Source organism: Carcharodon carcharias, chromosome 21, assembly GCF_017639515.1.
Source record: "Carcharodon carcharias isolate sCarCar2 chromosome 21, sCarCar2.pri, whole genome shotgun sequence".
Taxonomy (NCBI): domain Eukaryota; kingdom Metazoa; phylum Chordata; class Chondrichthyes; order Lamniformes; family Lamnidae; genus Carcharodon; species Carcharodon carcharias.
In genome coordinates this window covers 78,776,130-78,791,341 of record NC_054487.1, presented here as the reverse complement: position 1 = coordinate 78,791,341, position 15,212 = coordinate 78,776,130, and the positions used below count along the sequence as shown (strand labels likewise).

The 15,212-nt window shown below is 42.1% G+C and overlaps 1 protein-coding gene across 1 annotated transcript in view; it reads right to left on the bottom strand.

Moving 5' to 3' along the window:
• The window catches only part of LOC121292922 (tetratricopeptide repeat protein 41), a 76,754-nt gene that overhangs the window by 13,375 nt on the left and 48,167 nt on the right, over window positions 1-15,212 (bottom strand). The window contains exons 9-14 of the mRNA XM_041215420.1: window positions 11,821-11,978; window positions 9,450-9,580; window positions 5,667-5,847; window positions 5,009-5,156; window positions 2,347-2,496; window positions 1,425-1,558 (exon numbers count right to left, since the gene is read on the bottom strand). Of these exons, the coding sequence (XP_041071354.1) occupies window positions 1,425-1,558; window positions 2,347-2,496; window positions 5,009-5,156; window positions 5,667-5,847; window positions 9,450-9,580; window positions 11,821-11,978 (902 nt within the window). The remainder of the gene's footprint in view (window positions 1-1,424; window positions 1,559-2,346; window positions 2,497-5,008; window positions 5,157-5,666; window positions 5,848-9,449; window positions 9,581-11,820; window positions 11,979-15,212) is intronic.

Here is a 15,212-nt window from a genome sequence, read left to right as displayed (position 1 = left end):
AGTTTATGGATGAATCCCAGGCCGCCCCGTCATGAGACTTGGCGCACTTCATGTTCGTGCATGTTGAATGAGCTTAAAAGCGAACGATCTGATGTGGAAACCCGCCGCGATAGGTCAGCAGGAAATGCTCCACTTTTCCCACCCGCCACCACACATAAGGCAGAACTTTCTGCCTGCCGGGCAGGTAGGCCCGACCCAATCTCCGGCGGGCGGGGCCAACTAAGGCCCGCCAAGCGTGACATCCAGCAGGAAGCGCCATGTGCTCCCTTTGCAGGTGGGGGAGGGGATTCCCCAAAAGCGAGATTGTGCTTTTTCACGCATGCGCACGAAAGAGCGCACATCTCCCTGAGGCTAAGTGCTGCCTCAGGGAGATCGTTTACACTTTTAAAAATATTAAAAATAGAAAAAAAAAATTCCTTAACATGTCCCCCTCATGCGACAATGTCACATGAGTTGGGACATGTTCATAATTTACATAATAACTTTATTAAAAATTTTAAAACCCTGCATGAAACCTCATCCCGCCCATGGATGAGGTTTCATGTTTTCTCTATTTGCCACCGGGGCTCCTGGCCTGCCTGCCAACCTTAAGGTTGGACGGGCAGGTCCACTAAGTACTTTAATTGATCTGTCAATGGCCTCAATTGGCCATTGACAGGTCGGCGGGTGTGCAGCTGACTTTGCTGCGGGCCCGCCTTCCTGAAAATTTAAATAGGGCGGGGTGATGTCGGGGTTTCCGCCTGATGTCATCCCGCGTCATTTTACGCATCGGCAAGCGAGTCCTGCCCCGTGCTCGCCGACGGCAAAATTCTGCCCTTAGTCTCCAAAGCATAAAATTTCACCCAGGGTCTGGCACATAAAGGATTAACGTGGGACTGAGTACAATTTCACCCACACAGTGATGTAAGAGAACACATGACCGGCACCTAGGGGTCAGTGTAGTGTTGGACAGAACCATGTGTGGAAACAAGCAGGCAGACAGCTCCTAGCTTGGATCTTTATTGTACTTATATATATAGTTTCTAATAGTTAATAAATACTTACTGTTGAACTACCTAAGACTACGAATAACTCAATAAGACCTACTCAGCTGCACCAACACCTACAAAACTGGTCATGGCTTGGCCTAAATAGCCAAGTGGTTATGGTACTGGGTTTGCAACCCCAAGATCAAGTGTTCAAATCTCACAATGGCAAACTATGAAACAATGTAACTTCATCTGAAACAGATGGAAACAGGTTTGTACTCGAAAGAGTTACAAAACTGGTCATATGCAAAGCTGTGGGCAATTTATGAATTTGTGAATAAATGTTCTTGTATTACCACTGCAAAGTGCACAGAGCAACGAGCTAAAATTATTCAGAAAATTATTTACACATGTGAAAAGAAAATTGACAATTATCTAAATATGTGGTTATCTTACCTATTTTATAAATAGTAAAGGCTCTACTGAGATTGATCTGATCTCTAATTTGTGAAGATCTGGCCCACTGCATACTGTCCTCTTGAATTTTGACCACTTGTCTGTAAAACCTTTCTGTTTGACTGCAGTCTAAGCTGCAAATTAAGAAAACAGCACTGTGTAAAGGAGGTAATCTATTGAACAGCCAAACTGCCCAACGAATAGCCTGACCTCAAAACTGTAAGTAATGGTTGTGAAAGTCAGACTTAAGGTTAATTTCTAATGGGAAGTACTCAAGAATTATACCTTACAGTTTTTTTACTGTATTCATTTGTGTTACCTTCCCAATTGGTTTTGTTTTGGAAAATTTCCCCCCATTTATATTGATTGTCAGCAGCAAACAGTTTCAGATCAAAACTGACTCAAGTTAAATTACTGAGCCCTTAAATTCCAATGGGGCTACCATTGGACAATTGCAATGGCAGAACCGCATAAATGGTTATCAGCTGCTTAGACCATTTTGTTGGAGGTTTCAATGCTCTTCCACTTAAGTTTTATATAAGAAGATCAGCAGAACCACATGGCATTGCCAGACCATTCTAATCTGCCAAATGCAATGGTCTGATGTTTATAATTTCATATGATGTATTTTTGTTCATACTTCACAACAAGATTTTGATTCATAATCTAGGTTGACATTCCAGTGCAGCACAGAGAGGATTGTATTCATTTAGATGAGACATTAGAGGAAATTTCCTGGTAAACCTGTTTTGCAAAACCATTTTCTCCTAGTTTGATGTCTGTTTGTGTAAGCAGAGCACACCCATCATTATCTGAAACCCATTACAGCAATAAAATTGGTGCCAAGTCAAATTTTCACCATAAAAGGTTTCACAGGTGTACTTTCTTAGGGAGGAGAAATATTATATATGGTAATATTTACCTATTTGAGTACTCAGGATAGCACAGCAGATCTGCCAGAGGTTCCAGCACCTCAGCAACAATGGGATGCAATTTACCATACCATTTTTGCCTGATATCTAAAGCCTGTTGAAAATATTGTTCAGCTGCAGGAAGTTTACCTACATGGATTCTAAAAACAAAGAAAATTAAATTATAGTCATAAATCTTAAAGAGAGTTTAAAGTGATGGAAGTAACAATTAGGACTGTAAATTTAAAAACTATGTAAGGAAGATATGAGTGGATTATCAGTGCCAGTGAAAAAGGGACACATTTTATATAGCATCTTTCACAACTTCTGGATGTCTCAGAGCACTTTACAGTCAATGAAATACTTCTGAACTGAAGTTATTGTTGTAACAGGAAATGCAGCAACCGTTTTGCGAGGTCCCATAAACAGTAATGTGATACTGATCAGGTAATTTGGTTTTTTTTTAGTGACATTGAGGGATAAATATTGACTGAGTCACCAAGGAAAGCTTCCCTATTCTTCTTCAAAATAGTACTGTGAGTGCTTGTGTTGGCTGTTAAGATAGGAATGTGAGACGGTGCCTTAATAGTGAGGAATGAATGGAGCTGCAAGATGTGTTGGTCTGTGGAGTGTTGTGCAGATGAATTCTGAGAAAGTTAGAGTGTGAAGCTTGGCACCTGAAAGCGTTACGCAACTTACCTTTCCTGTCTCCCTGAGGTCCCTAAACCTCTTGGGGCACTGCATCCAGGTTTGGGGAATCACACTCCTGCTGCTCACTTGGGCATTGCCATTGGAGCCTGCTTGGATTGAGAGGTTGGCCTCTTTTTCTCATCCTTGGAAAACATCACCTCACTTCAGTCACTCAGACCCTGCAGCACGGCCTGCAGATAAGAGTCAGAGTCCTCTGGTTGGTGAAGCCTCAGGAACTAATGTACTGTGCAGCCATTCTGACCCCTGCCGGGGTCTATTTAACTAGAGATCCTTCCTTTGACAGATATGTGCTTTATCACACACACCCTCTGTCAAAAGAGCCATGGCAAAGCCTGCTTCAATTAAAAACCGTACAATCCCCCATGAAGATAAGGAGAATTTTTTTCTCTTAGAGGATCATTAGTACGTGGAATTCTCTTCCCCAGAAAGCAGTGGAGGCTGGGTCATTGAATTTATTCAAGGCAGAATTAGACAAGGGAGTCAAGGGTTATGGGGGGCAGACAGGAAAGTACAGTTTAGACCAAAACCAGATCAACCATGAATGGCAGAGCAGATTTGAAGGGCTGAATGGCCTACTCCTGCTCCTAAGTCCGATGTTACTACCAATGCTGCCAGCCTGACACCCACCTCACCCTGCCTCCACATACCTCCAGCTATTCAGCTATGACAGACAAATCACCCAAACACAATGCAAAACAGTTATTGAGATTCTGCCTTCTCACTTGCAGAACAACATGGCACAAAATAGAAGCAGAGCTGGCAGGGGACAAAGACACTTCTATGTCCTAATCCCTATGGAGGATTAGATTCTCCACATCATGGATTTGGCTGCAATAGAGCCCTTGATATCCGATGTTGCTGAGAACATTGAGGATTATGATTTGTTTCTGCATTATGCCCCTTCTCAACTCTAAGCTCCCCTTCATCCTCCTATCTGGCATGATGATAAACCTGCAGAGACTGGACCTCTGCTTCCCACCCATTCCTCTTCCCTCGCCCCAAACTCTCCCCACTGATTTTCCACTTTCAGATTTCCGAGAACTGGTGCCTGCCGATGCCAGGAAGAGAAAGAGCAACACTGCTCCACTGAGGAAGAAGCACCATCACCTGATCTGACACTCACAGCTACCAGCTCAGATACTGGCACTGCACATGCCTTCGATAGTAATATAGAGTAAGGATAAGCTCGTGGTAAGTCACTGGGCATAAATGGGCTGCAGCCAGGATGGTTCATGATCCAGTTCACTCAAGGATAAGGTGGCAGATGGATTCTGCTGAAGAGGACTCAGCTGAAGACTTTAATGGGGCACCATACAGAAGCACGCTGATTAGTATGCACACAGAGGTATTGGGTGTATTGGGAGGCATGCTGGATAGCATCCTCTCATTGTCAGGAAGAACAGGGGAGTTTGGCTCCAAGCTGACAGAGGGCATCACGTAGAACTTGTCCTCTTTGCAGCCTCTATCCTCCCTATGAGGACGCAACAACTTTCCCTGCCAAATCCAGGAATTCACCACAACACCTCCTAAAGCACTCCAGAGTCCTTTGAGACAATTTGCAATAGCAAACATTCTTCAAAATTACTGTATCTGCAAGTTGGGTGCCTGGTTCTTCACATAATGCTATTGCAGGACCCCTGACATTTGCAAATTCATTGAATGGACCTGTGTGGTCCAAATAGTGTGGTAAATAGGCATTACGCAGACTGTAGGGCAGTGTGATGCCATGTGTCATGTATTCAGTTGCCTATGGTGCCTCTGTACAAGTGTCCTTCTCAAGGTGGTGCGCCACATGGGCTGTGCTGAAAGCAAGAGGTGATGCAGCGCACACCCAATATGGACAATCAGTTACAGCAGTGCCATCTCCGGCATTCCTACAGATCCAAATTTCATGTCCGAATTCTTTGATAGAAAATGCCACCATATGAAGGACAGACAAAACTAACCAGTTAACAAACTCACTTTCGGAAACCTTCAAGAATTTTTAAATTTGCTTCTGCACATGGATCACAGATCTTTTTAGTAGCTCTCCTGGCCTTCCACAGGATGTCACCAATGTCAGTTGAGCCTCCTCGCATAACTAAATTAGCCAATTTAAACAACAACTGTGCTGTAAAAACAAATGAATAATTAATTTGCTCTGTTCAGTTATCAACACATTTTTTAAAATTTAACTTTAAAAAGCAGCACAATGTGATACATATTTATTGCCACAAATAAAGTAAATTAGTGTCCTTCTTGTGTGAATTCTGATGCTATTTAGCAACAAACTAAGTGATGTTGTTCAATCCCATGTAGTAATAGATACATAAGACTTCCATTAATAAACTGATGCATTTAAGGTGAAACTGAATAATCTCCATTCATGTGCATCAAAATGTTCCCTAGAATGTAGTAAATTAGACCATTCAGGAGAACAAATATGTACTCCTACATAAAATTAAAATCAGGCTGGTGAGAGTTATTACTTGTTACGTGAATTGGGAAACCCTAATGCAAATGGCTCACTGGCATTAACAGAATTTGTCAAACACATTACAGCCTTCTTAATGCTCTCAGACATCTGGTATATGGTGCAAAATACATTTTCCTGAGTGACACATAATATTTGTTGCATTACCTGTGCACTTTAACATATCCACATTTTTTCTGATATCTTTCGATGCATAATCAATACTGTGCAAAGCCTTTCGAAAATGCGTTGCCGCATCCTGCAACTTGTCGACACTGACACAAAGTTGTCCGATGCTGTACTGTATTTTAAAATAAATTTCTGTTTCCTTCAGGCTCAGAGGGCATGACTAAAATCAATAAAGCACATGTTCCAGATTTAGAGTGCAACTGGCCTTTCCAAAGAGACAAGAGTGATTGGTAAAGACTTTTGCAAGTATTCAATTTCATAGCTTATCCATCAAAAAGATCGCCTACTTTTGTCTCGATAGCATTACCTGCCTCCCTCCCTATCTCAACCCTGAAAACCTTATTTACCACCATCAGACTAATTATTTCAATACTTTGCAATCCTCCAGCCGCCCATTAACTTCAGCTGATCTTATATTCTGCTGCCCACGTCCTATCCTACACCAAGTTCCACTCCTCATCACACACATTTTTGTTTATCTACATTGGCTCCTAGTCCAGCAATGCCTCAGATTTAAAATTTTTAGCCTTGTACTTAGAAATTCTTCCATGGACTTGCCCCTCTGTAACCTCCTGAATCCCAACAAACTTTCCCTCCCCCGTACTTTTCATTCCCCTGGCTCTCGCATCTTATGTATTTGACTCCCTTCACCAAACTAGGTTTCACTCTGGAATTCCTCCCTAGACCCCTCTGCCTCTCTCCAACCTCCTTCTTTGTCAGGCCTATCCTTGAAACCCACCTCTTTTGGGGGGGGGGGGGGGGTGGCCGCCCACAGGGGTTGCTGCCGGGTAGGGGGGATTTTATGGCCTCTCTCGTGGCCTCTCCCGCCTCCCCAGCAGATTGGATGTTAGCAAATGTAACACCACTATTCAAGAAAGGAGAGAGAGAGAAAATAGGAAACTAGAGGCCAGTTAATTTGACATCAGTTATTGGGAAAGTGCTGTAATCTATTATTAAGGAAGTCTTAACAATGGATTTAGAAAAGATTAGAACAAGCTAACATGGTTTTACAAAAAGGAAATCCTGTTTGACAAATTTATTACTGTTTTTTGAGAAGGTAACTAGTAGGGTAGATGTAGTATACTTGGATTTCCAAAAGGCATTCAATAAGGTGCCACACAAAAGGTTAATACATAAGATAAGGGCTCATGGAGTTGGGGGGCTGATGTGTCATCGTGGATCGAGGATTGTTTAATGGACAGGAAGCAAAGAGTAGGGATAAATGGGCCATTTTCAAGTTGGCAGGCTGTGACTAGTGGAGTGTTGCAAGTATCAATGTTGAGGTCTCAGCTATTTACAATCTATATTAATGACTTTAATGTATGTATCTAAGTTTGCTGATGATGCAAAGCTAGGTGGGAGTCAATGTGAGGAGGACACAAAGAGGCTGCAAAGAGATACAGGCAGGTTAATTGAATGGGCAACAAGATGACAATGGAGTATAATGTGGGGTCGTAAGAATAGAAAAGCAGAATATTTTTTAAAAGGTGTGAAACTTGTAAATGTTGATGTTCAGAGAGACTTGGGTGTACTACACAAGGAACACAAAAAGTTAGCACAAAAGTACAGCAAGCAAATGACATGCTGGCCTTTATTCTTGTACTCCAATCCACTTGCAATAAAGAAGTCATGCTACAATTGTACAAGGCTTTGGTGAGACCACACTTGGAATACTTTGCAAAATATGGTTTTATTCATTCACAGGATGTGGATGTCACTGGCAAGGCCCACATTTGTCACCCATCTCTAATTCGCTTGAGAGCAGTTACGAGTTAACCACATTGCTGTGGGTCTGGAGTCACATGGAAGTATGCACGGCATATTTCCTTCCCTGAAGGACATCAGTGAACCAGATGGGTTTTTACAACAATCAATGATACAGGGACTAGCTTTCAATTCCTCTTTAGCTCTAAAGAAGAGTCATATGGACTCAAAATGTTAACTCTGTTTCTTTCTCCACAGATGCTGCCAAACCTGCTGAGTTTTACAAGCATTTTCTGTTTTTATTTCAGATTTCCATCATACACAGCATTTTGCTTTTATTTTAGCTTACAATTCCAGATATTTTTAATTAGTTAAATTTAAATTCCACCAACTGTAGTGGTGGGGTTTGAACCCATGTCCCAATGCATAAACCTAGACCCTTGGATTGCTAGCCCAGTGACATTATCACTACACCATCATCTCCCCATATTTAAGGATGAATATATTTGCATTGGAAGCAGTACACAAAGGTTCACTAGATTGGTCCCTGGGATGGGAAGGTTGCCCTACGATGAGAGACTGAGTAAACTGAAACATAGAAATATTCTCTGGTGTTTAGAGATCTGAAGGAGATCTGTTTGAAACATTCAAGGTTATGAAGGGACTTGACAGGTTGGAAACTGAGAGGTTGCTTCCCCTGGCTGCGAAATCTAGAACAAGGGGACACTATTTCAGGATAAGGGACCAATCATTTAGGACTGCAATGAGGAGAAATTTCTTCAAAGGGTTGTGGATCTATGGAATTCTCTCCCCCAGAGTGTTCTGGATGCACCGCCACTGAATATATTTAAGGCTGAGATGGGCAGATTTTTGGTGTCTGAGGGAATTGAGGGATATGGAAATTGGGAAGAAAAGTGTAGTTGAAGCTCAAGATCAGCTATGATCATATTGAATGGTGGAGCAGGCTCGATGGACCATATGATCTTCCTATGTTCCTACTACCTATGTTCTTATGGCATGGTCACAACAGGCCGTACGGCCTCCTTTTGTGCTGTAACCATTCTATGATTTATGACCCCTAGTTTTGGATTCCCCACAAACAGAAACAGTGGGTAGAATTTTTTGGCTGACGTGAGGGTGGTGAAGCCCGCATGTCAGCGCTTAAAATGTCACGCGAGCATCCTGACGTCAGTGCGCGGCATTGCGATATTTAGATCGGCGGGCGCTATGCAGTGGGACGCAGGCCTGCCATTAATTAAAGGCCTCGGTAAGGCCCTTAACTTGCCAATCGTCGACGATTTTGAGGGGCCCGTGCGAACTTCAGCTCGGCGCACGAGCCTAACAGGCAGGCGGGTAGGTGATTTTTTTTTTACAAACCTCATCCAGTGGCGGGATGAGGTTTGATAGTGGTTTTAAAAACGTTTAATAAAGTTTTTGTTTATTTCGTTAACAAGTCCCATCTCGTGTGGCATTTTCACATGAGGGGAACATGTTAATGAATTTTTTATTGTTCTATTTTTTATATTTGCCAGCCTTTCAGCGATCGCCCTAAGACAGAATTTTGCATGCGCGAAAGAGCGCACTCTCGCAGTTGGGGAATCAACCCCCACCCGCACAGGAAGCACACAGCGCTTCCCGTCGGGCAGCACGCTGGGCGGGCCTTACTTGGCCCACCCACTTAAAATGGTGGTGGGGCCCGTTTCGGCGGTGGCGATAGCTGCCTACCCACCGCAGAGTTGGTCGGGCCCGCCCGCCCAACAAGGGAAAAATTCTGCCCAGTTTTTCTACATCTTGAGTTTAAAACACATTTGCAGTTAATTAGAAATACAAGTGCTTTGTGATTTCAATTTTCATGAATGCATTTTTCAGGAATGTGAATGTTTGTTCCTGTTTTTATGTAGCTTATAGTGACCTTAGCAAAGTTTGCAATTTTATCCCATTTATGCATATAAATTCTGAGACCAATAATCATTATAAAAAATTATACTGAGATAACTTATAACTCTGCATATTGCACATGTATTTGAATACAATCTTTCTAAATATTGTTAATTTTACCTCTGGTAACAAAGCTTGGGCAATTAGAAGCAATTCATCTGCTGCTGTGGTCTTGTCAAGTTCTTTCAGAAACTCTGCAGTAAACCATATCAAAGTAGCTTTTCTGCAGCTCAACATTTCACTGTCACTATCTGTAATGGCAAACATTAGTCTTTAGAGGTCCAGTGAGAGTTTTTCCATTGATAGGTATGGGTGCCTGCTATGAGTGAATGAACTGCTTGTAATGTGTTTAAATCAAAAAAGGAAGAGCTTACATTTATATGGCACCTTTCACGACCTCAGGACATCCTAAAGTGCTTTACAGCCAATGAAGTGCTCTTTGAAGTGTAGTCGATGTTGTAATGTGGGATGCAGGAGAAAATTCCCCAATACAAGCGAAATGCTTTTCTGTGGAATCCCAATGGGAGTAGGAAACTCTAGGGAAGGGGGGCTCAAGGAGTCCTTATAGGGTCCAGAGTAGTGCTACTGTTCCTCCTGGCTTAAAAGGAAACTAAAAGAAAATGTTTATTTAAAACTCATCATGTTGGAGCTCTTTTGGCCTTGGATGCTGTTCTTGGGATCAGGGACCAAGCTGTATATTTAAAAAAGCTGACCTGCTGGCTTGCGGTGGGTATCCTTCTCTCCTGCTTCATTTTAACTGCCCTCCCCCACCCTACCTGTATGATTTCCTTCGGGGGGGTAAAAATGATCTCAGAAAATGCCAACAGAATAAGGGGTGACAGATAGGCAGGTAGAAAGGTAAGCAGGAAAAACTGGCAAAGTGGATCAGGTACCATTAGTCCAAAGGTCAGGTAGAAGAAAAGGCACCAAAGTTAAAAGCCGTATCATCAGCATGGCGTTCTGATGGAGGGGTGGAACTGGAACCAATCCCAGTCTCCAACCTCTTCTTCCTCCCATCTCCAGAAAAACTGGCCCACCTATCACACATTGCCAGCAACACCTACTAGAGAAAAATTGGGAGCTATAGCTAAAGTTGTTAAAGTCAATATTAAGGCCAGAAGTCTGCAAAGTACCTAGTAGAAAGGTCCAAAAATAGTCTTGAATTTATTTGCAATACTTTAAAAAAAACAGGAACCTACTACAAAAACAAATATTTTGAGCAGTTAATTGCTTTGTTAAAATGATTAGGAAATCAAGATGATGAGTGAAACCACCTTGCAAGATATTCCCATGGATGAAGAAATGACAAGAGATGAGGTAAATCAGGGAGTGGTCATTAGGTGAAGCCAAGCTAGATTATGTTTTCAGAGAAGAAAGACTCTGAATGACAAAGGCCCCAATATTTATAGAGAGATGGGGAGCATGCCGGGATGGCTGAGAAATGGGCTAGGAATTAGGCAAGGCCGGGGACTGGAGATGCTGTTGAACAACAGCAAGACCTCATTAACATTTTTGGTTCCATTTTCTGCCCGGCACCTGGCCAAACTAACAGCCTGGCAGAGTTGCAGGCCGTGGTGAGTCTTGATTTTAACATAAGTGAGAACAAGAGCAGATAAGATGATGTATTTGAAGCTTAGAAGGAATAAAGCGCTTTGTGTAGCACTGAGAAAAGCAGGTTATCAGTCTTGGCTCACTGGTAGCACTCCTGCCTGAGTAAAAAGATCATGAGTTCAAACACCACACACAGATTTGAGCTCATAATCTAGGCAGACAGTTTGTGCAGTACTGAGGGAGGGCTGCACTGTTGGAGATGCTGCCTTTTGAATGAGACACCAAGTAAAGGCTTCATCTACCCTATCAAGTGAGCATTAAAAAAATCCTACAGCATTACCTGGGGAACAGCAGAAGAGTTCTCCCAGTATCCTGGCCGATATTGTCCTTCAAACACTTCATTAAAACAAATTATCTGGTCACGTATCTCACTGCTGCTTGTGGAACCTTTGACTACCACTTCAATAATACTTAATTGGCTGTAAAGCGCTTTGGGACATCCTGGGGTTTTGAAAGGCATTATATAACCTTTAGGAGGAATGAGATGAAATAAGAGATAATAACAAGAGTAAATGAGGAAAGTTCAGTGGAGTTCCCATGAGGGAGAAAGGCAAAAAAAGTTGTGATGGAAATAAGAGAGATGGGAGGCTTAAGATGAGAAACAAACAAGATTTTCTTGTATCTGGTTTAAAGGTGCAAGCAATATGCTAGAAGATATTTGAATGAATGGTGAGTATACAAAATATTAATTAAAACCAATAAACCACTACTTAAGGAAGCTATATGGAAGGTTATATAACAGAGCCACCTGCTGCTAATTGATACATATCTACCATTCACCAATATAAATGTAAATTAAATAAAGTTTACAGTTAAAATTTTTCCATTAAGTAATCAGAAACGGCATTTTTTCATGGTAACTGTAAATGTTATTGCCTACTTTCTGATACTTTAGATGTGACCGGCAACTCATCCACCATGTTGCGATAGGTAACTGCAGGATCGAACCCTGACTCTGATAATAAATCCCAGTAATGTACAAGGTCCAGCTTCGACTGATAAGAATGCTTTGAATTCTGGTAAATTAGATCCATGATTCTAAAGAGAAAGGAAACAAGTAACACCTTTTATTTTTGAAGTATGTCTTAAGTCTTACCTGTGAAAATTAGGTCATTCTGATGGCATTTGTATTAACCTCTCAAAAGAAAATACACTTTAAATATACACCTGGGGTGTTGGGAGTTGAGGAGGGATGGATGAGAAGGGGTCATTTTGACTGCCAGCAGGTTTGAGATGAAAAGCTGCTGGTTTCAATTAGATTCCTGCCCATTGTGGCAAGAATGAGGACACACCAGTTTTTACTCTTGAGCATCATTAACATTCCGGATGGGGATTGGGTGGGAAGTTGTGCCAGCCTATGGCACTGAGGCAAGCAAGAGGACCAGGATTCTGGGGAATTCTATCAGTGAGGAGATGAGATGGAGGGGGGAGGATGCAGGAGAAGTTCAAGGAGGTGAGGATTAAACTGTGTTCATTGGATTCCAGTATCCACAATGGTTCAACAGTAAAAATGATAGGGTTGGGGTATTGTATCTTTGACTGTTTCGGACAAACCTGAAGGATCAGCCAATCTTTTCATGTCTGTATTTTCATATGGTCGCAGGACATTGTCTGTGCATTGTCTAAGGATCTGTCCAAACATGCAATTTAAGTAAACATGAAGTTTTCTGTTTAAAGATCACTACTATGCAAATAAAATGAGAAAAAGCGGGCAAAATTTTCTATCTGTCGGGAAAGTGGGCCCGACCCAATCTCCAGCAGGGGGGGGGGGGGTTCCTGTGCGGGTGGGGGGGATTCCCTAAAAGCGAGAGTGCGCTCTTTCGCGCATGCGCGTGAAAGAGCGCACATCTCCCTGAGGCTAAGTGCTGCCTCAGGGAGATCGCTTACATTTTTAAAAAGATTAAAAATAGAAATGTCACGAGATGGGACATAATCATAAATTACAGTAAAACTTTACTAAACTTTTTAGAACGCTGCATGAAACCTCATCCTGCCAGTGGATGAGGTTTCGTGTTTTTTCTAATTGCCGCCGGGACTCCTGGCCTGCCCACCAATCTTAAGGTTGGGCGGGCAGGTCCTTTGGTTGTTTAAATGTTCCTGTCAATGGCCTCAATTGGCCATTGACAGGTCGGCGGGGGCGCAGCTGATTTTGCTGTGCCCCCGCCTTCCTGAAAATTTAAATGGACCGGGATGATGTCGGGAGTTCCGTCCGATGTCATCCCGCATCATTTTACACGGCGGCGAGCGGGCCCCGCCCCCTGCTCTCTGACGGCAAAATCCTGCCCAGCAATTTTACTCCAGTCTCCGCTGACAGGACAACATAGCATAATATTGTCTTTTCATGCACGACGAAAGAACTTGGTGATTTCACTCAGACAAGTTGAAACGTTGGGGAAATGTTAAGGTCAATTTAATGAAATATGAGGGGCTCAGTTGAGTTCAGAGTGAAGCAAAATAAGAAATGGTGAAAATATAAAGCTCATCTGCTTGCATCTCAAAAGATAAATAATGGGGCACTGCCTTAGGTACAGACTTCCATCACAACTGTTATGATGAAGGGGTTACATCTGTATTGGTAAGCTGTCCCCTTCTACTTTTCATAGAAGTAACATGTGCTGCTGATAAAGGGGAACCAGTGGATGTACTATACTTTGATTTTCAGATGGCTTTTGATAAGGTGCCGCATCAAAGTTTATTGCAGAAAATGAAAGCTCATGGTGCAGGGGGTAACATATTGGCATGGATGGATGATTGGCTGGCTAATAGGAAACAAAGAGTAGGCATAAATGGATCATTTTCTGGTTGGCAAGATGTAATGAGTGGTGTGCCACAAGGGTCAGTGCTGGGTCCTCAAATTTTTATAATTTATATAAATGACATGGATGAAGAGACCGAAGATATGGTTGCTAAGATTGCCTATGATGCAAAGATAGATAGGAAAGTAAGTTGTGAAGAGAACATAAGGAGGCTACAAATAGATATAGATATGTTAAGTGAGTGGGAAAAGATCTGGTAAATAGAGTATAATGAGAGAAAATGTGAAATTGTTCATTTTTGCAGGATGAGTAAAAAACAAGCATATTATTCAAATGGTGAGAGATTGCAGAGCTCAAAGATGCAGAAGGATCTGGGTATCCTAGTGCTTGAATCGCAAAAGGCTAGTATCCAGGTAAAGCAAGTAATTAGAGAAGCTAACAGTATGTTATCATTTATTGTGAGGGGAATTGTATACAAAAGTAGGGAGGTTATGCTTCAGTTGTACAGAGCACTGGTGAGACCACATCTGGAGGTCTGTGTATAGTACTGGTCTCCTTATTTAAGGAAGAAAGTACGTAAATACGTTAGAAGTTCAGAGAAGGTTTACTAGACTAATACCAGGAATGGGCAGGTTGTCTTATACAGGCTAGGCTTGTACCCACTGGAGTTTAAAAGAGTAAGAGAAGACTTGATTGAAACATAAAAGATCATAAGCGGTCTTGACAAGGTAGATGTGGAGAGGATGCTTCCTCTAGTGGGAGAATCTAGAACTAGGGATCACTGGTTAATAATAAGCGGCCGCCCATTTAAGACAGAGAAGAGGAGAAATTCTTTCTCTAGAGGGTAGTGGGCCTTTGGATCTCTCTTCCTCAAAAGGCGGTGGAAGCAGAGTCTGAAAATTTTTAAGGCAGAGGTAGATAGATTCTTGGTAAGCAAGGGGATTATTGAGGGTAGGCGAGAATGTGGAGTTGAGGTTATAATGAGATCAGGTATGATCTTTTTGAATGGCGAAGCAAGCTCGAGGGGCCGAGTGACCTACTTCTTCTCCTAATTCATATGTTCCTTTGTTCATAAATGCTGATAAACCCGTCAACTATTTCCAGAATATGTCTTTTTACCAAATTTCCAATGTTTGCAGTTTTCCTTTTTTAATCTCTAAACTTCAGATTGCAATAGTGGGTGAATTAACAAAGCAAGTCATCCTGTCTTGCTAATGTTAATGGGAGTAAACTGAGCATGGGTGCTCCTTATACATTAACATATGCATTTAAGGGATTATTTTATAAATGCAGCTCCCAAGACAGAGCCCTGTCTAGTGGGAGCACAGAATGGAACATTGTGGAAATTGGCCCTTACGTATTATTAAATTGTTATTAGCAGTATAGTGAGTCATCACTTTTGATGTACACTCTTCAGGCAACGTGGCTTAGTTTCCAGCATACTTTTTAAACTGGTGTGTTAGGCCAAATATCCCAATGCATTGTGTATTAGTCCTTCTGCGCACATGAGAAATTT